At 38.0% G+C, this 25829-nt stretch overlaps 2 protein-coding genes and 2 non-coding genes across 8 annotated transcripts in view; 3 read left to right on the forward strand and 1 right to left on the reverse strand.

Annotated features, from left to right (window-relative positions):
• The window catches only part of LOC143371403 (xaa-Pro aminopeptidase ApepP), a 56831-nt gene that overhangs the window by 27590 nt on the left and 3412 nt on the right, over positions 1 to 25829 (forward strand). For all 5 annotated transcript variants that reach the window (XM_076816542.1, XM_076816541.1, XM_076816545.1 and 2 more), the window contains 7 exons: positions 17436 to 17659; positions 18510 to 18689; positions 20251 to 20368; positions 21265 to 21643; positions 22228 to 22348; positions 24251 to 24614; positions 25007 to 25240. In XM_076816542.1, coding sequence (XP_076672657.1) covers positions 17436 to 17659; positions 18510 to 18689; positions 20251 to 20368; positions 21265 to 21643; positions 22228 to 22348; positions 24251 to 24614; positions 25007 to 25240 — 1620 coding nt within the window. The remainder of the gene's footprint in view (positions 1 to 17435; positions 17660 to 18509; positions 18690 to 20250; positions 20369 to 21264; positions 21644 to 22227; positions 22349 to 24250; positions 24615 to 25006; positions 25241 to 25829) is intronic.
• On the reverse strand, positions 9302 to 14068 carry LOC143371405 (esterase E4). Its single transcript, XM_076816548.1, has 9 exons — positions 13837 to 14068; positions 13153 to 13441; positions 12130 to 12315; positions 11734 to 11933; positions 10886 to 11054; positions 10386 to 10552; positions 10163 to 10307; positions 9703 to 9835; positions 9302 to 9572 (listed from the first exon to the last, which is right to left on the reverse strand). Exons 1-9 carry the CDS (start codon positions 14026 to 14028, stop codon positions 9407 to 9409), a joined length of 1647 nt encoding a protein of 548 aa, XP_076672663.1. The 5' UTR covers positions 14029 to 14068; the 3' UTR covers positions 9302 to 9406.
• On the forward strand, positions 17015 to 17087 carry Trnaa-agc (transfer RNA alanine (anticodon AGC)). The gene has a single exon. It is a non-coding gene; the product is annotated as a tRNA-Ala (tRNA).
• On the forward strand, positions 19497 to 19711 carry LOC143371850 (small nucleolar RNA U3). The gene has a single exon (XR_013086134.1). It is a non-coding gene; the product is annotated as a small nucleolar RNA U3 (small nucleolar RNA).

A 25829-nucleotide genomic window follows, 5' to 3' on the forward strand; every position in this document is an offset into this window, starting at 1 on the left:
CGCGCTCTGTTAAATTACAAAAATATTTATCCGTGACTGGCGTGTGCCACGCGATAATATGGTCGCATGCCATCGATGGAGCTTATCTCGATTAAAAATGCATTGCAGTGAATTATGAAATTGATTGGGAAGGGGGTGGGGCCACGGGGAATAATCTCGCGCTCGATAAGAGCTTGTAGACGAGCTTTTTTTTAAATACAAAATGTCCCATCGCGTATCAGGTTAGCACGCGGCGAGTAGGTGAACTTTACAAATGTAACGCGGCCACGTTTATCGGTAATACATCGTTGTACCTTCTGTTTCCCTGTGTAATTGCAAACTTTATATCGTTTACAACGATTTGTTGCATCCTCGTTGCCGTGGTGACGAATTTGCAATGCTCGCGAAATGAGCTGCATCTCGCGGCGGCGAACCTACTTCTCTCGCGAAATGTTGGGGGCCGTATTCTGAATGTTGATATCATTGGCAACATGTTTTTTTTTTCAATGCCGCACAATTGCAAATAATTATTTCTATTTTGCAGTGCATTTACCGCGGGTGCGCGTGAATGCAGGGTGACGTGTAAATCGTGCTAAGACTAAGTGATTCCTTGCGAAGAGACGAGGCAGTGGAATTGAATTTCTTAATACCAGATTGTGGTAAATTTAGTTAACTGTAGAATTGTACATCGGGGCCTTTTTCATTTAGACGTTGCGAGATTTCTATGTAAAATTGCTTTCAAGTGTTCGGTGTGCAGCGTTAAACGGAACGTGTTCTTCTCTTGGCATTTATTTTATAATATCAAAAACAAAGTAGTTATATGAAATGCTGAGCTACGATAACTTAGCCGATATGCTATCATAGTCGTTTATTTTAATTATTACAGTTATAACTTACTGTAAAGATATTCTAATTATTACTATAATTGCAAAATAAGTTATTAAATCCAAAATCTATAGGTATATGATTTACTACCTTTACTACTCTACTTAGCCCGAAATTTAGATTCTGATTTTATAGGAAAAAATTTTTATTTATTTTTTTGTGAAAATTGTCACATTCATCTTGAAATGTTTTTAGGTGACAGACAAATACACAAACACTTTCTGCTTTATATATTAAGATTGGAACTATTAGACTCATTAAGAGATTAATAGATAAGATAATTTTCATTTTGAGTTTAAACTTTTTTGAAGTTATAAGAATAACTATATATATATATATATATATATATAATCGATGAAGGGAATGTACTTGCTATATAATAGAGTCACATATATAATTTTATAAATTTACCTTCCATCTTTTAAAAATTCTGGTACTACATCCTCCAGAAAACTCAAAAATTTTTTATCGTATTTCTTACCACATAAGATACTCAGGATTATTTAAATAGTATTTCTATACTTCGCGCATCTGTATTCTGTACACACCAGTGCCCAAGTTACTGTATTCCAGTACAATCAGAACCGTGGTCAAACTTCGCTCGTCGTTCATACATTCCTAATAATCGCGTGTTTGATCTGTTCTAACTCATTTCTTTCCCTGAATATCTCCTTCCCTCTAGTACACATAATACTTCCACCCTCTCCTTTGCGAGGCAATTCTCTTCGAAGACAGTTGCTCACGTTTTCCACCACCAACTTTTATGACGTCATCATCGAACATTAATTCATTGAAGGGGATCAGAATAAACTACTGTCATGTTGATACTCCTCTAATATCATACCAACGAGCATAAGCTACCTCCTCACCGTCGTTTAATCTCTCTGGCAGGCCTGGTTCGTATTTTAAGATCAAAGAAATGCTTGTTGTTCTTCAATTATTCCTGACCCCCTGAGGCGTGAACGTGTTTTTCTTGGATTCCCTTCCTGACGAGTGTCCTTGGATTCTGAAGGCTGACGGATGAAATTTAAATTGAAGTTATATTTGTTTAAAAATGAGGCTCAATCGTCCGTCCGCGATTTCTTTACGAGCATTTGAAATGCCACCTCCTACGGTATTGTAACAATTATAATCAAACATATAAAAGCATTATAAGTTCAGTTTCTGCGAAATTAATATTCGATCCACAAAGTTGTAATATAGTAATAAAGTTTCTTTCTAATGATCATGTAACATAATTTCGAAAACGCGCGCAAGGAGGGCGAACACGCGCGGTATTTGAAAATGCAAAATGAGCTGAGATGTTTTTGTTAATGCTGCATAAACCGAGGGCAAAAAGATCTGAAGAATGTATAAAACAGAAGGAGGCATAAGAAGTCCCAGTACGTGCAAACAGGTCGGACGAAATCGTAAACGAGTGCTAATAGAACGAGCGAAATTCTACGTGCGTGAAAGCAGGCCGAAGTTATCCGCGCGGGTTAGAAGAGCGACTGTGAATCGGGGCGAGTAGATTCTTTTTGTTAACCAATGGTGAGAGCACAAATATGTGAGATATAGTTCCAGAAAAACACACACAACTGTGACTCCCCCAAAGTTCCGGAGCGCCAGCTGCTAGGAACCCCTGCAGGGAAACAGGAACGACAGACGCGCGTACTACACGCTCGATGACTGTACCGTGACTTGTTGAATGAAGAACGGGAGCAGCCCTCCAACTACCCTCTACAGGGGCTGAAGTTCACTCTCTGCAGCTACGTGTTACCCTGCTACCAAACCGCCCTTGTTTTCCAATAAATACAAAGTGTGCGGCCCTTAACAGGGTGGCCAGCAGGAACCTCGACCCGTAGCCATCCTTCAGAGGGTGAATTTTATCCCTCGACGACACCCCTTGGCCGAGCCATTGGAAACCGATAAGACGCTATCAGAAATATTGGCTCCACCTTCTGTGAATGATGCCAGCCTGCTCCATTTCCGGTCGAGTCTTCTCCGAGCGTGCGAGCCGACGTGTTCGATTTATCGATTCCCCCCGCCCCCTCGCCGACCTTCCTGGTTCGTAACCTCTAGTTCATGTATGTCGCCCCGTTCCGCGAACCAATCGGGAATTCCTATTCCCGATCGCCGAGGACCCCGTATTTATTGGCTATCGAACCGTCGATACGCACCCCCAGCCTGCTGATGAACTCTCGATACTTCAAGTTCTCCCAAGATTCGCCTCGACGCTGTTCCGTCTTACGTAGCAGTCGCCTGAATCCACGTGGACGCGAAAAACAATCAAAATGATGGAGGATATTCGACGGGGGTTTATTGCATTTTTTTTTTTAATTATTTTCAATCGCTGAAAGTGGATCGATAGGGGCGCATTGCAGGCGGGGTTGAATATTCTGCAGCGTACGAGGGAGGATCCTGAGGTCTAGGAGGAAGAAATGAATTTGGAAGGGATTATTAATTGATCCTTCGTTTTTATTGGTAGAGAGTATTGGTTTAGAGTATTAGTCTTTTTTATTAATTCTTTACAGTCGCATCAATCACTACAAGATGTTTAGTAGCGATTTATGTGAGACTCTTAATTATACGTGTAGGTGTTACAGTTTCCGGTAAAGTTTAATTTCTTTTAATATTTATTGTAACAGTTGCAATGCTTCTTTAGAATGTTTCAAGTTGTAAAAACATTATTGGGTAATACAGAACGGATGGTAAATAATGTTTAGGGGGTTTTTAACTCTCCCTTCAATTTACTTTTGTTTGCATATCTATTATTTAGTAGGTGCATACCATGGTAATTGTTTCATGGCGGTAATTTTAATATGTTAAATATTGCTTCACAGGCGTTTTCACAGTAATTAATACTTTCTTCTGCAAAATTGTGAAAACTCCATTTTTTGACATTCACAGTGTGTAAGTATGAAAGAGTTTTTAATACTGTTTTTCAACTTGTGTTTTAAGAGAATTATTGTTGAATTAGTGAAAGGATTTGAAGCACACGTGTGAATAGATTTTAGATAATTTTGTAAATATGGTTTTAATTCTTTTTCAATCACAAACGCGCTGAATACTATCATGATGATTAATTTATTGCAATACCCTGATCATATTATATATGATTAGGTATTATTTCAAAAAGGTTCATAAAGAAAAATTGCAAGATAGTAAAAACACTTTACATTTCACACCACTTCAACCCCTTGAATAACGTCAAGTTTTACGAGGACCATTACTCCTATTAATGTTTCTGCCATCCTGTTCAAGTGGTAATGCCATCAGCAAACCTCTTTCTCGTATTGGTTTCCGATAATCCCTGTCCTCTTGTCTCGTGTCTTATACAATGTTCAAATTAATCAGTCAGTGATTAATACTAATCAGTTTTAGTTCGTGAAGGAGGTAGATACATTATTTGTGACTGAATAATTTACAGTTTTATCCATAATTTAAGAGGAAGATTATTTATCAACAATTGCCTCCACACAAATTTAGCATAAAGTTACACGGCTAAATAGAATCAAATACAAGAAAATCAACCATAGAATTACACCTACTTTGACATTTAACTCAAACAATTAATTCATTATTCCATTATCATATCATTTCCTATACACAATTCTTATATTCAAAATAATTTCTTCCAAAGAACTGCCATGAATATTTTCAAAGACACAAAATAACATATTATTGAAACCAATTTCCCAAAGTATCGTTATTTCAAAAGTAGATAATCAAGTCCACAACGGAAAAATAAAGTTTCATTCGAATAAATCCCAAAACCAAACAATTTACACTCGTTAGCAGCAAATGTTATTCCGAATAAAAGTTTAATGCATTTATCGCTTAGAGACATACAAAGTATGTATCTTCCTTCCACTCCTCACACGAGATCTCCAATTTACCCAGCCCAGTTGAATGTAGCCTGCTCTAAAGATAAGGTCGACATTTACGCAGCAACAAATATGGCGTCGCCAGCCGCGGCAACCCACAGTATATGTATAACCACGAGCCATCCCCCAAGCGCAGGGTGGTTTACCCCCAATCGAGGCTCGGAACCAACAGGTCCCCTTCCAGCGAGTCGCGTGGCGAGGCACCTCCGTCGCCGCATACTCGCCTGGCAGGGTGGCGGGCACTGGCGACGCTTCGTCCCTCGAAAGGAGCCGATAAAAACCTCGGGAGCATCTTTCTCTCGGGTCGACTTTCGCCGGACGAGCGCCTGGAGACAGGCCAGGGGGCCTTGACTTGGCCGATCGGCCACTTAAGCAACCGGTCATCTCACTACGGCCAGGATCATATGGTGAACGAGGGGGTTCGCGCGGCGTTTGTCGCGGCTCGCCCGCGCGATTTGTGATTTCTTTTTGCTCCCCGCGGCTCCTTTCTTCGTTTTCCTTTTTCTTCGACGACCTTTTTTTCGTGTTTCCTTAGCCGCCGCGAACGTGTGCACGCACACCGATCCACCGGTTATCGATCTCTGCCGATGATGGCTGACAGCGCCACCCCCGTCGCGCGCATATCTCCACGTGAATATCCGCCCCCGCGTTCCGGGTCGCGGTTAGGTTCTGACACGCGCGACACCTGTCGAAATCCCTGTCGACCCACTTTGTCCCTACTGACGCACAAACGTTCCCAAACCGAAAATTCTGATTTTAATGCAGCTCTGTGGGAATGTAGAGAGTATGGGAGAATGCATGGAGCAATTCTTTTTGCTACGGAAATTCACTCTGAAGGGGTGAGATCAACCCTGAACACTTGCGGTGCTGGGTCTTTTTGGACCCAAGCGTAATGTTACCGAGTAGGTATAATAATAGTAGGGGAAACTTGAAAAATCGAAAAACTTACTTGTCCACTGGTCTAATTGTAAAAAAGGAGATCGATTAAAACTCGAATAGCAGGGTAGTTGATACGGGTCAGAACTGACCCAGGCGTCAATTTCGTGTGATCACTCCGCCGTCCGAGAATTAAAGTTATCGCGTTTTTATGTTATTTTAATATAACTGTATTCATAGCCATCAAACACATATTATTTCTTAAATAATGTTAATTATGCTAATTGAGATGATAAATTTGACACCCTTGGAAACCCTAAAACATTATAATACTATGTTATGTGTTACCCATATTTTTAAATTTAATCCAACGCAAACCCTTCAATATCGCGATTCGAACATAAATGGACTTACGCCACTTTCAAAATAAACGGCTCAAATATTGAACGATTCTTATATATAAAGTTTTGTTCTATCTCGCATCGTTACAAAGTTATATTAAAAAAATTAAAAAACGCGATAACTTTAAGAGCTGATTTCACCCTTTCAAGTGAATTTCCTCAGAAAAAAATTGCCTTTTGCATATGTATTTCAATATACTTTTCTGTTACTGTAGAATGCTTAAGTTCGATGTCGTGTATTTTGTTTATTTCGTGGCTCGCCAATAAAGTGCTTCGGAAGAATTAAAGCGGTCGAAACGCCGCAGCTGGAAAACCACCCCTGGAGAGAGACAGCCCCCTTCTGCTCTCCTGTTGTAAAAAGCCTCGGGCCATCCCAAATCGAAGCCCGTTCGGTCACGGAGCCAATATACATCCCTGCTATGCGATCGAGCAAAGGGGATACCAAACATTTTTTTCGAGTAACCGATACTTTCTCGACCGCATGAGCCACTGCTCCTACATTCCTTCTTTCGTCTGCCGACGAGCCCCCGTGACGGTGACGGGTCCGCGAGAGACAGCGATGCAAGAAACCGCGTCCTCGAACGAAACGACTCAGCAAAAACGGGCTAACGACTATCTCACCGCAAACGAGAGGATCGAATGAAGGAGAGACCGCAGAGCGAATGAATCGACAAAGGTAGGCGTCTGCACAAACACGGGTAGGAGGACGGTTAGGGAGTCGCGAGAGAACTGGTCCAGCCGCGACATGCGGGATCTACTGTGCACTCCTCGGTGTCATGAGAACCTGGTAGGTAGAAACCGAAGATCATCTTGGCACGCGGTCTAAATAGACGCGGTGAAACGGGTCGCACACCTATTTCGTTTTCCGTTAAATAGGATATCAGGGATAAAAAATTGTTAGATCTTATACTTCCGGCGAGAATATTAAGATCCAAGGATATTCAAAAAGGTCATAGAATTATGGTCATTGAATTCATTTTTGCGTCAGCTTTTATAAAACTGCGTGATAAAAAATACTATTAGCAGATTGAAACACATGATTGATTATGTAGGCCGAGAGCGTTGATGAAAACGTTTACGTTATACGTTTTTAATTAAATAGTAAACTCTTATATAGTGTGTACATATTATGTAGATTGTAGATGAACGTTTGTATGAATGGCAAGGCGATGGTAAATTAATTGAATCGATAAGATGCTGGGTGGGAGGGCAAATGAAAGTGAAGCGAGAAGCTCGAGCAATCGAACTGGTCCAGAGATGTAAGATGAATTGAACACCCGCTGTCTTTCATGTGAGCCGGATCCAAAGATGTTGAAGATCATCTCGAGAAATGGTCCACCGCCTCAGCATCTTGATCATCTCTCCTTGTAGGCACAAGATCATTTAATTGTCCGACATCTTTCGATAATGTCGAGTGACGCAAGCTGGCGGGTAAATTCAAGCATTTAAGGTGCTCGTCCTTACACTTGCTTCTATGTTCTTGTAGAAAATGGTAATTACCTAGGTATACATAGCCGCAAGTAATTAATATCTGTGACTGGATCGACCAGTCCTTTTTTAAGAAAGGGCTAGAATAATTTTCAATACTGAAATTATGTGAAATTTGGTGCACAATTTAATATACATATTTCCACAGAAACATCTGTTTCTATTGACAATTAGTACCTTTCTCGGGGTATTTATACTCTGTTTAAATTTTGGGAGTCCTTATGATAATGAAGTGTTTTATTTGTATTTAATCAATGGAAGAATACGATATACACAGGGTTATTGAATAATTTCTTTCAGTAGTAGAATAATTTTACACTTCACAAAGTAATGCATAGAAATGTAATAATTAATTTCCTACAACAATGAAGTTCGAATTATTTTAGCAAACTAAGTCGCTGATAATTGCCACGAAGAGTAATGGTACTCATAATTTTTAATTAAATCAGAATTTAAAAATATAAAAGCAAAGGTATGTTACTAAAAGAATTCCATTTAATACTTAAAATAATAATATTGTATATATAAATCACTTTGTTAATCAAATTGTTCAGCTGTGATATAAGCGACTTGAAAATATAGAACAACTACAACATAAATATTGCCCATGTCAACTGAAAAAAATATGTTAGTTTGTATCTAAATACAATTGTGTAATGTCAATGCAAAAAAAAAATATACAAAAATGTAATTAGGAGGTATTTTTTTACTTACGACTTGTAAGTAATTTTTAAATGACACAGTAGATGAAATAATAACAAAGCAGGTTATTTCAAAATTATACAACGGAATTTGTACTACACAAATCTTTAGCAAAACAATGTTGTACATTTCATTCTTTATTAGCCTTGAGCTTCTTCGTCTCAGCACTTACACTTACGCTTATACTTTCGCAATATATAATGTTACTATTTACTCGACTATTACAATGTTTTTATTTTTAGTTGCTTATCTAATAAGGAAACTTTGCTGGCATAAATTCATTGATACCATATTTTGTTGACGGAAGGCGTCTGTAAGGGGTGAATGAAAGTGAGTTTACGCTACGTTTCACGCATGCGTACGCCAGCCACACGTGCTTCGAGCGCGGCGACTCCTCGCGCTCCTGGTAGCCTGCTACTGGCGAAGCACAAAACTGAGTAGTGAACAAATGGTAGACCAACGACGACGGCAACGTGGTCACGATTAAGAAAGCAGATCACGTTGGTCAGCTTTGCGAATCGTTAAGATGGCGACTCGTTCTCTCTTCTTTCGCGTCTTCGAGGCTCGCAATATTTCACGATTCCCGCAATACCTTGGTCACAGGCGATCGTCGTACGAACCTCGGTCCACGAATTGTAGATAGCACGAGCGATGCGTTCCTGCGCTTCATGCAATCCTGATACTCGCGGGACAAGAATGCGAGTGGTGAACCAATAGCAGAGGACGAAGCGGACGAGAAGAATATTATAAAGTGGTATTCACGAATGCAAAGCAGGAAACGCTTGCAGGGTGTGTAGGTACTATCAGAGAGATTTCAGTGTCCCACTGGAGGCTTTAGTTTGGTGACTTACAATTAGTGAATTAGTATTACTAATTAACATTGAAATTTTGAATGTTACTACTCCAGTGGTTCATTTTGGAAAACAGAAGGGGTTGATAAATTGTTTTTAAATATTCGCAAATTCGCAGCTAGTTATTTGTGAATTTGCGAATACTTAAAAACAATTTATCAACCCCTTCTGTTTTCCAAAATGAACCACTGGAGGAGTAACATTAAAAATTTCAATGTTCACGAAAAAAATGCAAATGAGTTATGAACAGTAAAGTAGATAGGTTTGATTCAGTTTATTGAAGAATATACCTACAACAGATCATTATTACGTTTATTATATCTAGCCAATATTGAAAGTGGTATTTATAAAATCACATTCATGGGTAGACATTTTTGTACTTCTTGTTTTTCCAATAGTCTAACGTATCTTTCATTAAATCCTTTTCCATTTTTAATTCTTCGTTGATAATCAAATAATTGTTCTCCTTTCCTTTCGGTTCCCAATTCACTGTAAGGTCATTATCTAATTCCGAAGTAGGATTTCTGAAAAAAAACAAGAATCAATGAAAGCTGAATAAATGTTACAAAGTCTTTAATATTCAGTTTTTGAAGTGCATATGAACAGATGTAGAAAATGTTCAGAATGTGACAAGTGTTTTCAAAAATCACTGACCTGTCTTTGGCAAAATTTGTCCACATCTTAGTCATAACGTTGGTCATCTTTTCTCCAGAGGAGCCTGGTTCAGGTAGATTTTTGAAAGCGTTCGAATAGAACAAATAACCTATTTCGTCACCATGTGCGACGCCTGATGAAAACACACAAAGATATATTTTGCAAATGATACTATTTATAATCTCTTCGTCACAAAGGTTCATTACAACTAATCTTTAGAGTTAAACAATCTACGAGCAGCGAATTTTTTCTTCGCTGAATCTCGCCCTTTACACCACTGTTTTTATTATTTTTTTCTGCTTTTCTCGAATTTTCTATTCTTCTACTATACTCCATTATTAATTTCAATTTATAAGAAATTATAATACTACTTGATTAGTCAAGAGTACAAGGTGTATTTTATAATCAAAACATGTACCTACTAAGGTTTATTATAAGCATAAAAAGAATGTCATCTCACCATCAGTTATGCCAAAAAGACCTTTCATAAATCCAAATGGCGCTTCATAAGAAAAGAGATACTCATAAATAGGTGCTGAAATCCGATCTTTCAAAATGTCAAGCGACATAAGCTCTCCCGCGACAAAGATAACGTCCGCTAGCATCTGCAATACACAAACGGAATTCGAGTAAAATAATATTAATTCCCTCGATCTTCGAAGATGATATAAAAAAATAAGTACCCTGGAGTATTCATTTATGTCGTCCTTCGATACTTGTTTGTCGCCAAAATAGAACCTCCTCAGACATTCGCCAGTTTCTCTCTGTTCATTGGAATCGGTAATGTTAAGGTCATCTGGCAGGAATAATTCTGGTTGGGTGTTTAACAATTCAATGGCGTCTATCATCACTGCAAAATTCAACCCGTACTTACTTGCCGATAACCGTTAACTTTTCAGCTTGTAATTCGAGTAAGAGGAAGTTTGATTTTGTAAGAATCCCTCTCGTGCGTAAGCAGAACGGTATCAAAATTATAAACTCTTACGATGGCAGAAAAAAACTGTCCGCATACCTCGACGTTTTGACTTCAATTCATAATAAATTTTTATGTGGGTCTCTGGATTAGAAGTTACATGTCGAAGAAGATAATCGAATCCTTCCTATGTATACTATTTTGAAATGCGTAGTTCTGCTGTACGTATAGTAGCCCCCTCGTAGTTAAATTAATCACGGTGTTACGTACGTGGTGCGAAAAATGCAGCCTCATTGGCATTAACTCCAGACATTATAGGCACGTCCGCGATTTTTCCAGATTTCAGGAGAGTCCATGGATCGGTTGGCAAGAATATATCCTGCCCTAGGTCAACCTCGACTGATGGGACGAACGCACTCATGCGTCCATTCAAAGTATTCTGTATTCACGCGAACATGAGAAACTAGATAGAGTTTAAGATCGGATCTCAGTGCCAATCTTACAATTAGCCATAAGCATTTCTAAAATATTATTAAGGATTTTTCCTGTTGTTTGTTTTCTCCAAAATTTTTGGGAAATTTTGTTCAGTGTTTGATCTTTCTGTACATCAGATTTCAAAAACATTGGCCTATTATTTCACTCTTAATTTGGTTGTTATATTTCTCAAATTGAAAGTTAAATAATTTAAAAACTACCGAATATAACTTTCGATTTTTTAATTATTTTTAATGTTACTGAAGTTCATCTTTAAATATACAATTAAAGATATACCTAATATTAATGTAATGAGTATTTTTAAATATTTATAAATAAATTTACTAATTATAGATTATAATTACAAACTTTTAAATGAAATTTACAAAAATATAAAATCATTTTCAATTAAATGTTCACTTCCAAGGGATGTTCGGCAATTGGAGGTTTTAGAAAAATTGAAGCTTTGCAGAAATGTAGTTAAAGTGATGCTAATACTGTAACCATCTTTTGTTTCGGCAATGAAACGGTCTTTAGACCCTTTAGACCCATTTTTTACCCATTTCACTGTGTAGATTCACCCGCCGAAGTATTAACTCGCACCGAGCAATTCCCCTGCGTCACGAATGTTTAAAGTACCTCACCTGAGACTTCATTATCTCATCAGAAGCCGCGATGATATCCTTCACGTGAAACTCGGATAGTTTCTGTACCAACTCTGCAGAATCTGTAGTGTGTATTCCGAGAGCCTCCCCTAACATAAAAGCAAGTTCTCTGGGGTTGTAGGACACCGCCCATGGATTAATTATCGTTCCGCTTTCCTGAATAACACCGGTGAACAAGCCTAAAATGTAACGAGATGGAACGTTCGCAGATAATTCGAAATCTGCTCGTAGCTGATCGTAATCACACATCGTGCTTGATTATATCGGTGTTCAAGAATCGGTGCGAAGAAAAAAAAAGTTCTCGACAACAGGTCACGATATAAGGTGAATTATTGTGTGCCTTTGTGAATTTTACGAAATCGCCGTCCACATTACCTTCGGACATGGGCGACAACATGTGATACTGAGCAGAGGCTGCTCCTGAGCTCTGGCCGAAGATAGTGACTCTATTTGGGCAGCCACCGAAGAAATGTATGTTATCTTTCACCCATTTCAGCGCCATTACTTGGTCTTTCATCCCAGCATTCCCGAAAGCGCTTTTGTCACCTGTATTCAAGAATCCTGAAACGTAAAACAAATAAGTCGCGTGAGTTTGCTTCGAGAGTAGCCTGTTGAAAGGTTTGAATACTGAGTACAGAGTATTCGTCAGAGTTTATTGCATTTGTCAACATATTGGAATTACAATAGTGTTTAAACGTTATTTCTGCAGTTATGTATTCCATGCGAAATCGATTATTTCTTACACTTGATGCGTGGAATTTTTATGGAATTCGAATATAACATAGTCAGTGGCGGATTTAAGGAAAAAAGGCCCAGGTGGCAAACGTTCTGAGGGGCCCATTTTTGGAGGGAAATGAAGAGGTAGTTTACTAAAAGTGGGCTAAGTGTAGTAGTGCAGAAAAAAATATAGTGTTTGGTTAAAGTCATTTTTTTTTTGAAGATAAGGGCCCTGCGGGGCCTTCTGTGCAGGGACCTAACCGGCAACTGCTCATCAGCCGCCCTGTTAAATCCGGCACTGATCGTGGTCCGCGTGAAATTGGGGGGAGTTTAAGTCATCGTTTCGCTGGTTTCGAATTTGTTTAAAAAATACGAGACGTCAAAGTTCGCGATTTTCACGTTTTCGTGGCGCTTCGACGTTTGTATTTTTTAAACAACTTTGAGATCAGTAAAATGATGGCTCAAACCTCCCCTAATTTCACGTGGACTGTAACATATTTCAATTTCATCAAAACCCCTGAAATGAACTGCAAAAGTTGATTAATTTCATTTAAGGAACGCAAATCATAGAATCTTCCAAATTACACACAGAGAAGTGGTGAATTTCTAATATAAATTCATGATTAGAAAAGTTGACGGTGAGTAACGTTCACGCGAGTCTTTTGTGCTCAAGTCACTTACCGAGAGCTCCAAGCCTGTAACTAACAGTGACAACCAACACGTCGTCTTCGATCAAAAAGTCTGGTCCAAATAGCATATCACTGGCCATGCCGGAATTCCATACACCAGGATGAAACCATACCATAACGGCTTTGCGAGCCTCCTTGTCCAGAACGGGGGTGTAAATGTTGAGGTAAAGGCAATCCTCCTCCCCAATCAAGCCCTTTTGGATCATGCAGTAAAACGGGCATGATGCACGGTGCTCAGTAGCGTCGTACACACCGTCCCAAGAATCTCCTGGCTCTGGCATCTGAAGTACATCGCAATTTATAGTTGCACCTTTCGTCATTGTATCTTTTGAAGAACCATAACTTAATTTCGTAACTTAAACAAATAATTCTGGCATGAATCTTGTTATCAGCCTCTTTAACCGTGCAAGGATGGCTCAGCATAGATCTCTTTAATTAATACTGCTTTGAATTTCTGGATTTAAAGTTTATTCTTTTGAAAATGTTTCCAAGAATTAACAATTCTGAGGGAAGCATTCCCAAAACGACACACCTTTAATCTAGAATATATTGCATAGCATTTACTACTTTCAGTGTTAGAAATCACTACTAACGTGCTCTGCAATTTTGTACCTTCTACTACTGATCACCAGCACGTCACAGTGCATTATTCAAATCAGCAATCCTTCTTACTTACGCGAAACTTGTTGGGGCCAACATTTGGCTTTGCATATGGAACACCCTTGAAACTGTAGTAGGGTTTGTTGTGGAGAACAGTTTCAGTCTTCAGCCCCTTCAGGATACCCTGGGGAATCTCTAACTGAACGTCCTGGTCCGCGTACACGGACACGAACACGAGTCCATAAAACACCAACCTTTTCAGCCACATGTCGAGTGTCTAGCGTGCAAAATTGTCGAGCAGTACTTATAGCCGTTGCCTTTGTGGCGGGTAACATCCTGCGCAGCTTTGATTATCAAGCTCTAAAAAGACAGGCTGCGGGAAAATGGATTACATAAGTAAATGCTGCAGCGAGCAGACGTGGTCGCGCACGTACGGATTATCCTCGCGATCATTTCCCATCTGTTGATCGCGATAACAAACGACGGTGATTTTCGGATAGCTAACTATCGGATATCCTCCATTTTTGTTTGAATTACCTATGCTCGTTGCAATTCAACGAAAATGCTTCCGGAATTATTAGATGGAACGGAGGACACGGTAAACGTCAGTTAAATGTTTTTCGCGATCAAAGCAAATGGTTGGGTATTATTTAATTACTCAGGGATGATGCTCGGCATGCATGAACTTCAAGCAGTCTAGGAACGTTCTGAATCATAACGCCTTGAAATAACTTAACATGGTTCTTATTTTTTTTTTTTTTATTGTCGCTTAACATTTATGGCGTTAACAATGTTTAATGAAAATTATTGTTGGAGGAAATGTTATAATTTATATACAATGTTATAATTATTTGGGGCAGCTTTGGTATGGGTTACTATTACAATGACAGTTATAGGTAATTATATTTTTTAATCAATTATTCAGGGGCCTATGTTTACATAAGATTTTCATATTATTTTACGCCGTTGGCAAAGTTTTGTGCAAAACGTGCCTTAATAATATGTGTTAGATAATTTTAACTTAAATTTTTAGGTAATTTAAGTTTCTATCATTCGTTAGATTTAATGAACGTTATGTCAAGGGTTTAAGAAATTTTTATGTAATACAATTTTGATAAAAGATTGTATGTTTCTTTTTACGTTTTTATTGGCACTGAAGGGAAAGATTTACAAATAAGAATATTTACAAAAAGAAGAGTAACAATGTCTATATAATAGTCGAATCACTTTTTTTTTATCAAATTATGTTTTATCAGTGACCAGTGAGCAGAGTGCGTCATTAGTTTGTCGAACAACATGCATCATAATTGTCGACAATTTTTGTAATCATCCAAAGCTCCCGTAGCAATTTGTTCTTTCGTAAGAGATCGCTTGGCTGTTATCGAAATCAAATGCGACAAGAATTTACTTTCAATTGGCAAAATACTTCTTCAATTCCTCAGAAACACAATCAACAACTTGTAGGTATTTCATAAATATCTTCCAAAATACCAATTCCACTGCGAAAAGAATCAAGTCGAAACATCGACAGGACTATTTAACAGTTAACAGGTTTTTTTATTTAAACCCAAATAAGATAATTAAATATAATAAATATCTTTAAGTATATTAAATATATGTATTAAGATAATGAAATAGATATTATTAAGTTAGAATTATATTCTGAAATACCAATTTTTAATGTGTTTTCCTTATCTTATTTTTACCTTACCTTATATGAAGGGAAAGAGGGTCGCAGGTTATTTGAATATTGTCAAAGGAGGTCGCCAGTCGAAAAAGGTTGGGGAACACTGTGTTAAAAGATACCTTATTAAACCTTGTACATTCCACCAATTTTTTTATCCGAAAAAATGCCCTACTTTAATATAGTTACGTAACAAATATCTTCTTACTAATGGGGATTTAAGTATCTATCAGCAATTTAAATTTAAAAAAAAAATAGATTCGAAGTTAGACATATCCCTAACAGCAAATTTCCCAAGAAGCAGGGTAGACACCCTCGCTCGCTTACTTTTGCGAAAAGTATCGGGGCCGCAGAATTTTGTGAACAAAGTGCAAAGTACAAATCTCAAGATACCACGATTGAAAAATGCACTCCCTTACGAAAGAAAGGAAGTCGCCAATAAACGCTGACGGGATCTTGACGAACTCGAGATAAGAGGAGGAAAGCTCGAAGCCCTGGAGCGATTACAGGTGCATAGATGCGGAAAACTTGCGCGGTGAAAATTGTAAAGTTACAACGGGGCAAAACCGACCTTCGGCGCGCTCCTACTTCCCTAGTAACATATTTAATATTACTTGATATTTACGTTAAATTATTAAATTAAACAATTCGGTGACCCGGTTACCCTGGACACACATTACAATCCCCGCGCGGAGTACCTTTTCTTCAGTGTCTCGCCTCTTTTATCCTTCGTATCGATTTGTCTTGGCGCCAACGTTGGGAAGGGTGTAACTATTCGATCTCCCAAGACGACGCGGTGTGTAATATGTGAGTGTAAAAAAGAATCGTGAGGTGGTATAAGTCCGTGAGGAACATTGTTGCGTGGATGTTGGTGCGACTGGTAGGAAAGACTCCGGGTCAATATCCGAACCGATCGAAACGCGGATTTCGGAATAGCTGGCCTCCTCAAGAGACCTGCTTCCCTGCTACGTGAGCACCACTCAGCACACCCTCTGGATTCTCACAGGACGTCTTCGTCTCATTATCCGGGACATTCTTGACACGTTGGGCATGGTCCAGTGGTTCTCATCCAGTGTCTGCAACGCGTCCATCGCAATGCCCAGTCTGCAATAGGAATTATAGAAAGACACGAGCGTTTATCAGACAAGACGCGCCCGAAAGTAGAATAGCGCATGGCGTGATGTAAAATATAGCGAATAACGTTGGGTGTAAAGTTATTATAGCAAAATGAATAAAGATTCTGTTTGGCCACACGCACTGCCAAGTCATACGTCGCATCAGTTGACATTTCATTTCTGTGTGCATCTGCCAGGGATAAAAGTTCATATGAACCTTGTTCGTTACTTTTCTATGCTGAATTCACCCCTGAAGCTACGTAATGTAACAATTTAGGTATAAGATATAATAATTTCGTTGTTAATTATGGAATTTGATCATTTGTTCAAATTAATTATTGAATATTCCAGGAAATGTTTTAAAAAATATATTGAAAGTTTTTTAAGAAGTTCTGTTCATATTGTTTTAAACAAGGGCTGTGTACATATATGTTATTTTGAACGAAGTTTACATTGGGGGCGTAGCTCAGATGGTAGAGCGCTCGCTTAGCATGCGAGAGGTACCGGGATCGATGCCCGGCGCCTCCAGAATTAATTTTTTTTTTCTAAAAAATATATATGCATTTCAAACAATAGTAAAAACTACATAACTAATAGAGTATAGACAATTTTTATTATTCAATTGTTTAAATAAATCTTATATAGATACTTATTGACATTAAATGTATAGAAAATACAGACCCAAATATAGAAGACATTTACTTCTTAACATTGAAAATAAAAAGAAAATTTTAATAAAACGTAATTGGGGGTAGTATCACGACGAATTGAAACTACGAGAAATATGGTTAATGTTCTCCGAAGAATAACCTACAAAATATAGTCGAAACAATGATGCATTCGTAGTAAAACGTCAACGTTTATAATGTTGAACAGGTTTGACGGAAGCATATCTTTTTCAAACCACAGCCACGGATCCATCGCTAAATTATAATGGAACTAAAAGATCCTACTGTCCAGCAAAGAACCACAAGCAACCTCCTGATAGGCAGGACACTTCGTTAAGATTGAAACAACTAAGATCCGAAATAGGTCGAGTTGTTTCCGTTCAAGGAGCACCCCTCCATGGATATATCGTCACGTCGGATGACGCGCATCAGGTAAATAATTAATACAACATCTCTAAGTATTTAAGTATTATGTATTATTATTTTTTCTTAGATATTATAGTCACAATGTGATGTAACTATGTGGTGTTCTTACACTATTAGGATTACTCTTTTTATCCCTAATGGAGATATAAATTTGTTCTCAAAAATCATATGCAAGTACTCTGTCTAACAACAAGAGTATGCTATATATATAATTCTAATTACATACCTATATATATAACTCTAATTACATACCTATTGAAGCTTCCTATAATTGAGTAGCTATATAGTTCGAAGGAAAGTGATTTAATAAAACCGAGACTGTTTATCCCTGAAAATGTGCAGTCAAAGCTTCCTCTAATTTCACTGCAATGCAAGGGCGTCCGCAGACTTTCTTCCAGGGGCAGAAGGGCGGCAATTTGGGAGTGACGGTAAAGAAAAATATAGTAATGTAAAAATAAGCCTGGCGTTGACATCGGGGAATCGGATCATGAAACCATTGGTGCAAGTGGAGTAGCCCTCTAGCTTTTTTTATCCCATTTTGTAGTGCCAATTTAATTCAAAATTTGAAACCGAAAATTAAAAATATTTACCTTTTTAGTATAAACTTAATAAACATCTGTTTTTAAAAGTAAGCGATTTTTTCTCAAAAGCCCCGAGGGGGAAGGTGCCCCTTTTGCCCCCTTCTTCTCCCTCCGGACGTCCATGTCGCAGTGCTTTCTAATGAAAAGTGCTGCTCCATTTCAATCGAATAACTTAATGATCAAAGCTTTTTAACTTCAGACAGTAACGAATGAATTCTTGACGCCTTGTATATACCTATATAAATATGGGAATGAATAAGGATTTTTATCATCAGAGTGAATCGTTGGACCCCCGAGATATGAGGAGAGAATTCATCACTGCATTCTACGGTAGCGCTGGGGAGGCTCTAATCACTTCGGACAAGGCAGTGTTTTGGACTGATGGAAGGTATCATATTCAGGCAGACCATCAGCTTGATTGCAATTGGATTCTCATGAAACGTGGTAGAGAGGAAGTAAGTTTCGGCTGAAGCTGTTTTCCAAATTTTACGATAAGATGTGAAATATGACAGTTGCGAGGTTTATTGCAAAGAACTACATTCGCCTAGCAAAATAAATACCATATTTCTTAAAATAATTTAATTCTTTCTTTCAATAATTTAATTTATATAGGCTGAATTTCTGAAATAAAAAACATGGGGTGCAAAATAATTATATTCTATTTGGGATAAATTAATATGTATTAATACTACGATTTAGCTATGCTATACGTAATTTGATTTGCACTTCTTCTTTATTTTGTTTATAATTATCAATAAATAAAGCTTTATTTGCACTAGTTAAAAATTTTTACTTGACAACAGCCTGCCGAAAAATTAAAATCTAACATCAATAAATACTAAATAATCAAAATAATTCTTTAAAAATCATATATTTGTCGGAAAAATATTTTTTAAAACTTATTTAATTAGTTACGCGTTGTGAATATATATTTAGTTATATTAATACGTGTCACGATATAGATTATTTTTTAAACATACTATGCATGACGGACGTAGTGGTTATTATACTTATATTAAGTGGTAATTACATTTGTTGATGATAAATTAATAGAGTGAATCATTTTTATTGCGTGTAATAATATAATACCACTGTTTGTTGCTATATAAGTATATGTATACAGCAGTTTATTTGATATAGGTATATAGACGGAACCCAGAGTTACCGTTTTTACCGCTAGAGGGCAACCATGTTGAGGGCTTTCTCGCTGCTGAAGTTGAGCAGCAAATAATAGATATTGGGTCCGATGGCAAAGAAAAATTAAGATCATACTTCACAGGATCATTTCTGTAGTAGATCTTACTTTCTCTCTACCCTAAAGTAGAGTTGATGCAACCACGATGAGGAGATGTAGCTCCTTTCCCTGAGCGTGAGGAAGACTCGAGAGATCGACGTTGTTCAATTTCTCAGTCATCGATGATCGTTCACCTCTTGTACTTAGTGCGAGAGGCATGGGAATTGGGGCTTTCTGAGTGGTCCTCATTTAATACTAAATATCAAACAAAAAACTTTTTCCTTAGAATGTAATTAAAAAAATGTTTTTACAAGCTCCCCCCACTCACAATGTATTTAAAAAATTCTAAAATTGAAGGATAAAAAATAATAATTGACTGTTATCATCAATTTTGTTTTATTTCTAAGTTTGTGTTTTTAATAATCTGTATGTTAAGCTTCTGTAACGTTTGAGATAAAACTTATTCCATTCTTATTTCTTTGCACACACACGTAACGTACAAGATCCAATGTGTACTTACAACAATTTAAAAAGTAAAGTGAAAATGTTCTTGTAATGTTGCTTGTTTTTCAAATAATATCGTAAAGGCGAACTTTAACAACGAATACACATCTTAGCAAAAATTAGGTATAATAATCTTATATAAGAGAGACTTACAATTTTAATAACAAAAGATTTTGCGTAGATTGCAAAAGTTCAGATTTAGAGTTACACAGTTAATGTTATGTAAACTTCTGTATCACGTAATTTTATTATAATAACGAATGTTCTGGACTGTACAGGTTCCTTCAATAACAGAATGGCTGAAGCACGAATTTCAGGGCCGGACATCTGTGCGTATTGGCGCCGATCCAACGCTCGTCTCCGCCGTGGACTGGGAAATGTGGGAAGATGAATTAGGTAATTAAATGTGCTCCAAAAGTGTTCGAACCCGTCGACGCAAATGAACGTTAACTTTACCGTTACACTGTTTGTCACCTAACATAGCATGTTATCACCTCAAATGAACATTAAAGTTTTACGATTATATCGTTACAGACTTTTACCGATTTATCATCTAAAAATGTCAAAATACTTTTCAAAAGTAATTTGCCTGAGAGTCTGTGATAAGCAGGGCTGGAAATTATTTCAAACGATTTTTGTCAAAATAAACATTCGAATAAGGTTTCTTCGAGTTAACCAATAAATTGTATATTATTTATGAATAACGAACTTAAATGAAAACGAAGTTCCTTATATTTCAATTTTATTTAAGTATAGGTACATCATTCGTACAAAACGATAAATGACTACTAACCATATTTTCCAAATTACTTTTAACTACTCAAATTATTTAAACAATTACCAGTTCGAGTGCGACGACAGGGCTATCAGATTCTATAGAATAATTATTAATTATGAATCTATTCGTACCATCGTAGTACCATACACCAACTGCACAAACACATAAAAACAGAAACAGAAAAACTACAAACGCATTTATTAACAATTTTATGATTCAGCATGAATAATCCCTAACAATGTTCATTGGTACTTTTAAGAACACAACACAAACCATTCCAAGTTCATTTTTCAATAGGCAACAAAAAATATACCTCCACTTGGTACTCAAACACTTAAAAACACTGTTCACTCCAATAAATCGTTATTACTGTAATCGATGAAAAGCGTATCCATTGGTCACACATGAATGTTTAGATGTTCACTGTTCGTGATTTATTATTTCACTAAGATTTCGCCCGCTCTCGCCCTCGGGCCAGGAGTTTCCCAAAATTAACGATAGCGTTCGTGTCCAGCGAATTCGTCCGTAAGATTGGTTCCCGTCCGTAACAACCTGGTGGACTTGATCTGGCAGGTCGGCCGACCGAATTACAATCCACACGCGGCTTATCCTCTACCAGATAAGTACTCTGGAAGAACCTGGCAAGTGAAGGTTCAGTTGGTCCGCATGGAAATGGAGGCTTCGGGGGCGGACGCCATCGTCATTACTGCCCTCGACGAGATAGCGTGGCTCTTCAACATCCGCGGCTACGATCTACCGAACACACCTGTTCTGCGGGCCTATACGGTTATCACTTCCAGCTCGATCCACCTGTACACCCCTCGACAGAAGATTCTACACTCAGTCGACGAGCACTTGAAGATGGATTATTGCACCCACGAGAACTGCGTGAAGTAAGGGACCGAATATACACTGCCGCTCATAAGTATTAGGACAAGTGAAAAAAATTGCTTTATTGAGAAACTCTAACAAATTTTAAATTAAAATCAGAAAATAGAAGCAGCGACAAGTGTTCAACCAGTACCAAATATCACATTTTGTGTAAATACAGTAGGTGTCCTAGTAATTATGAACGGTAGTGTGTTTAAATAACATTACTGGTTCTCTCGTGAATTGTGACCGCGAATGTAGCTGTAATTGTATAGGAGGTAGGAAAAGGACACTTAAGTCTGTAACGTGGTTTTGCTTGGAATATTGTGCTATAAATAACTGCTGCGCACGGTTAAGTTCTTCTCAAGAGAAATCGAATGATGTCGCCTTTATTTTGAAAATGGGATGGATACGTCTTCACAAGTCGTCTTAAAGTTTGTAATTTGAAGCTTATTGATAAAGAATTTTGAGGACACATTCAAGTGACACATTTGGAGACTTATACTCTCAGGGATGTCGTTGACTTTTTCTGAATACGAAAATTTAAGAATATTTTTTTAAGTTTCCCATCTGATTTTCAGATTTTATTGTATATATTTCATTGCAGATGGCATAATTATACAAGTATTTGGTACGACCTGCGAACAATGTCTCAGGCATGGAACATTGTGTGGCTGCCAACGCGGTGTGGCTACAGTCCCGGTGCTTCTATGGAAATATTCAATTCTGTACGTACAAATCGCAGTTAGTTGAATCATTCCCTATAACATTACTAAATAATAACCTACATCATGAAATATTAAAATTGATAATAATTACAAGAAGCTTATCTGTACTGAAGTCTCAGGGAAAACCCTGGAACACTCAAGTTACTTCGGTAACATGTTTCGGAAGTGAATCATATTGTCAAAAGCATGCCTACTCTGAACCCCGTTTGACAAAAACCGAGTGACGCTCGAACACGATACTATAATATTAAATTACAAAGTTGCACCGACACAAAGTCTTAAATTTGACACTGTAAGGCTCATATTAATTTCTTATACGCTTAAGACAGTACTTAAAACGAACTTTCATGCCAAATAAATTGCCACGTATAAATAATTATCCATGTTACATGCATTACCTAATCACTTCAAAAATATTCCTTGAAGCTATTTTCTCATAAAATGAATGCGACGCACCCTCTTGCTTCCACACCTCCCCTAACACATGCACATTCTTCTAAACATAATCTGCACGTATACATGCATCTGTAAGTGGAATAAAGCTCATGTCAACCATCACAGAAACACACTGTATTAAACTTAACACAGCAGAGCAAACTGTTCAGTTTTTATGTTGCCAAAGAAACGGTCTCTTTTTCTCTGAACTCGCATAGATAACACTAAGTGTGCAAGTAGATTAATAAGTACTGCATTGTACAGAATCTCCATTCGAACAGGCGTAAAACACCATTGATGTCCCACAATTTTATAATAAATCCTCGAAAGCCCATTGTTTATGAAGAGGCACACACACGTTTAAAAATATATATATTGGACTTATAGCAATTCAGTAAACAGTTTCAATCTCTTAATCTCGCCATTTGATCTAATGAAGCGCTTAAGGTCAAGGGGTTGAAGAAAAACTAAACAGACGTGGAGAACTATTTAGAAACTACCTCCTCGTTCGCGCCATTTGTACCGAACACACCGAGCGAGGCTCGACTATACCGGCATTAGAGTGGATAATCCTAGGCGAAGGTACACCTTCTCCAACATGTTCCCCTGCTGCCGTAGAGCTTGTTGAGCTTAGCTTGATCGCCACGTGACGAGCTGACACGCTATCGTGGACATACCGACCAAACAGGGACAGTTCCCTTCAGTGCAATGCGCGGTACTCTCATTATTATACATACAGAATGCTGAGACACTGGCGGCGGGCGACAGATAACGAGGAACGTTGCAACATGTCCCGTGTAGGCGCGGTGTTCATAACGGTAAATGGTCTCACCTTCTCCGCAGCATGATAGCCGGGGCTTCGGGACGCCTCGACGCCCGCGGCACCAGGAATCACGGAGCAATGCTCTGCTACATGCGAATGATCCGCCACAGATGCATTCGCGTCGGCGTTCGTGTTAACGTAACTATATATTCTGAGAGCTTATCACCGCTATCTAGTAAATCCATTCATTACTGCCAAAGAAATTATAACTCCGTAATAAATCATTTATGCACGTTTTGTTACATAACATTTCAGTTTTAATCTCAGCTTTAGAACACTCTGACAAAGTTTGTACAGAGACCTCTAGGAGTAGTGGCGCACCCAGATGGGTGCCAAAAAAGGGGTTTCGTAAAAAAGGAAAAACTGTATTTTATTCTTTAAATCAAATTTTATAATCACCCAATGAATTTTATTGAATTTGCATTGAAATTATTTTTATCCGTTCAAGTCGGCTCCCCCCAAGATTAAATTCTGAGCATGCCACTGTCTGGGACACCCTGTATAAATCCAAATACGATACCTAATTTTATCTGTAACGTAGCATTGTTGTAAATGGGTGCCTTAAGTTTCAATATCCAGTTCATGAACTGAATGATGATGTATTCCGACACGTATAACTATCTAAACACGAGGCATTCTCGCAGATCCCATCAGAGAAACGATTGCCAAAACCGTCGCCGGTGCTACATCTTCGGGCGGAGAAGAACGATGTCGAGGCGGAAGGCATGAGGCGTTCTCACCTGAGGGATGCGGTGGCAATGTGCGATTTTCTCGCGTACATGGAGGAACAGTACGAACTGGACAGCAAGGGCTGGGACGAGTTGCAAGTGTCTAGGCTGGCGAACGAATTCCGTTACGAGCAAGACATGAACAAAGGCATCTCATTTCCAACTATCGCTGGATATGGACCCCACGCTGCTATTCCCCATTATGAGCCCAACAACCTCACCAACATTCCAATTGGGATAACGTCCACTTTGGTGGTGGATTCGGGGGGACAATACCTGGGTAATGGATTCTTAAGTTTGTTTGCGCTTCAACAAATCTTTATACACTTTGAAGAGTTCTTACGAAAGTTGTTTCATGAATTTTAGAAACAGTTTGTTTGGACTTTATCAAGTTTACTTTTTGGTATATTTTATTATATACATGATCCGCCCCTGCCAATACCATTTAGATTCTCAAGCGCTACCACCCTGTGAACTATCAAGACTAATTTAAAAAAATTCTTCATACGAGATTAAAGTATTCGCGACGAAGTTTTAAGAACCCCCACACTAATGTAGTAAACATATATTCTACTAAATTAATAGAGTATCAGGATTAATACTTCTGTATCTCCTAATTTTCTATGAATACGTATTGTTTCTTAAATAACTCGCGATATTATGTTTTGATAGATGGAACGACTGATGTAACAAGAACCTTGCACTTCGGAATACCGACGGAAGAACAGAGAAAGGCGTACACGAGGGTACTAATTGGCGCGATACAATTATCCTCGCTAATCTTCCCCAGCAGCCTGAAATCCAGTCAACTGGACGTTCTTGCAAGGGCGCCATTGTGGAACATCGGTTACGACTACTTACACGGAACTGGACATGGAATTGGTCACTTCTTATCCGTCCACGAATGTTTGTACCTACCAATTATTAATCTGAAACGAAATTTTAAAAGAGCATCGGTATAAGAAATTAATACCGCATATCAAAGCAATGCTCGCTGTACTTATAGACTTGGTATGGTTTATAAAACTTTTCGGTGCTCCCTTCAGAAGTCTTTTTAGGGAGGAACCTGGTATAATCGGCAGAAATCTAGGTTATTTTGGGGAATTTTTTGTAAGGAAACTGTACATACAATCTTTTTAAAACTTTCAGGATATATTATTATGTATTTCAAGAAGTGAACAAACATATTTTTATATAAAAAATAATGCGGTAATTCCAGATGGCGTAAGTGTTTCGGAGCGGCTAAGTTGTTCAGCTGCGTACAGTCTAGGGTCCGCTGTAGTGTCCCGAAACCAAAAAACCACATATTTTTGTATTCTAAATAAAATTATCCTATGGATAGCCCTCAATTCGCATTAAAAAAATGCAAAATTAAGATAATAGTTGGTGTTTGAAGAAATAGTTGCGTTTTCCACTAAAAATTTGCACGTTAATTGTGCAATAAAACTTATTAAATTTAATAATATTATTCCGGATTGCGGTCCACCCATAGCGT

The sequence above is a fragment of the Andrena cerasifolii genome, chromosome 7, assembly GCF_050908995.1.
Source record: "Andrena cerasifolii isolate SP2316 chromosome 7, iyAndCera1_principal, whole genome shotgun sequence".
NCBI classification, from domain to species: domain Eukaryota; kingdom Metazoa; phylum Arthropoda; class Insecta; order Hymenoptera; family Andrenidae; genus Andrena; species Andrena cerasifolii.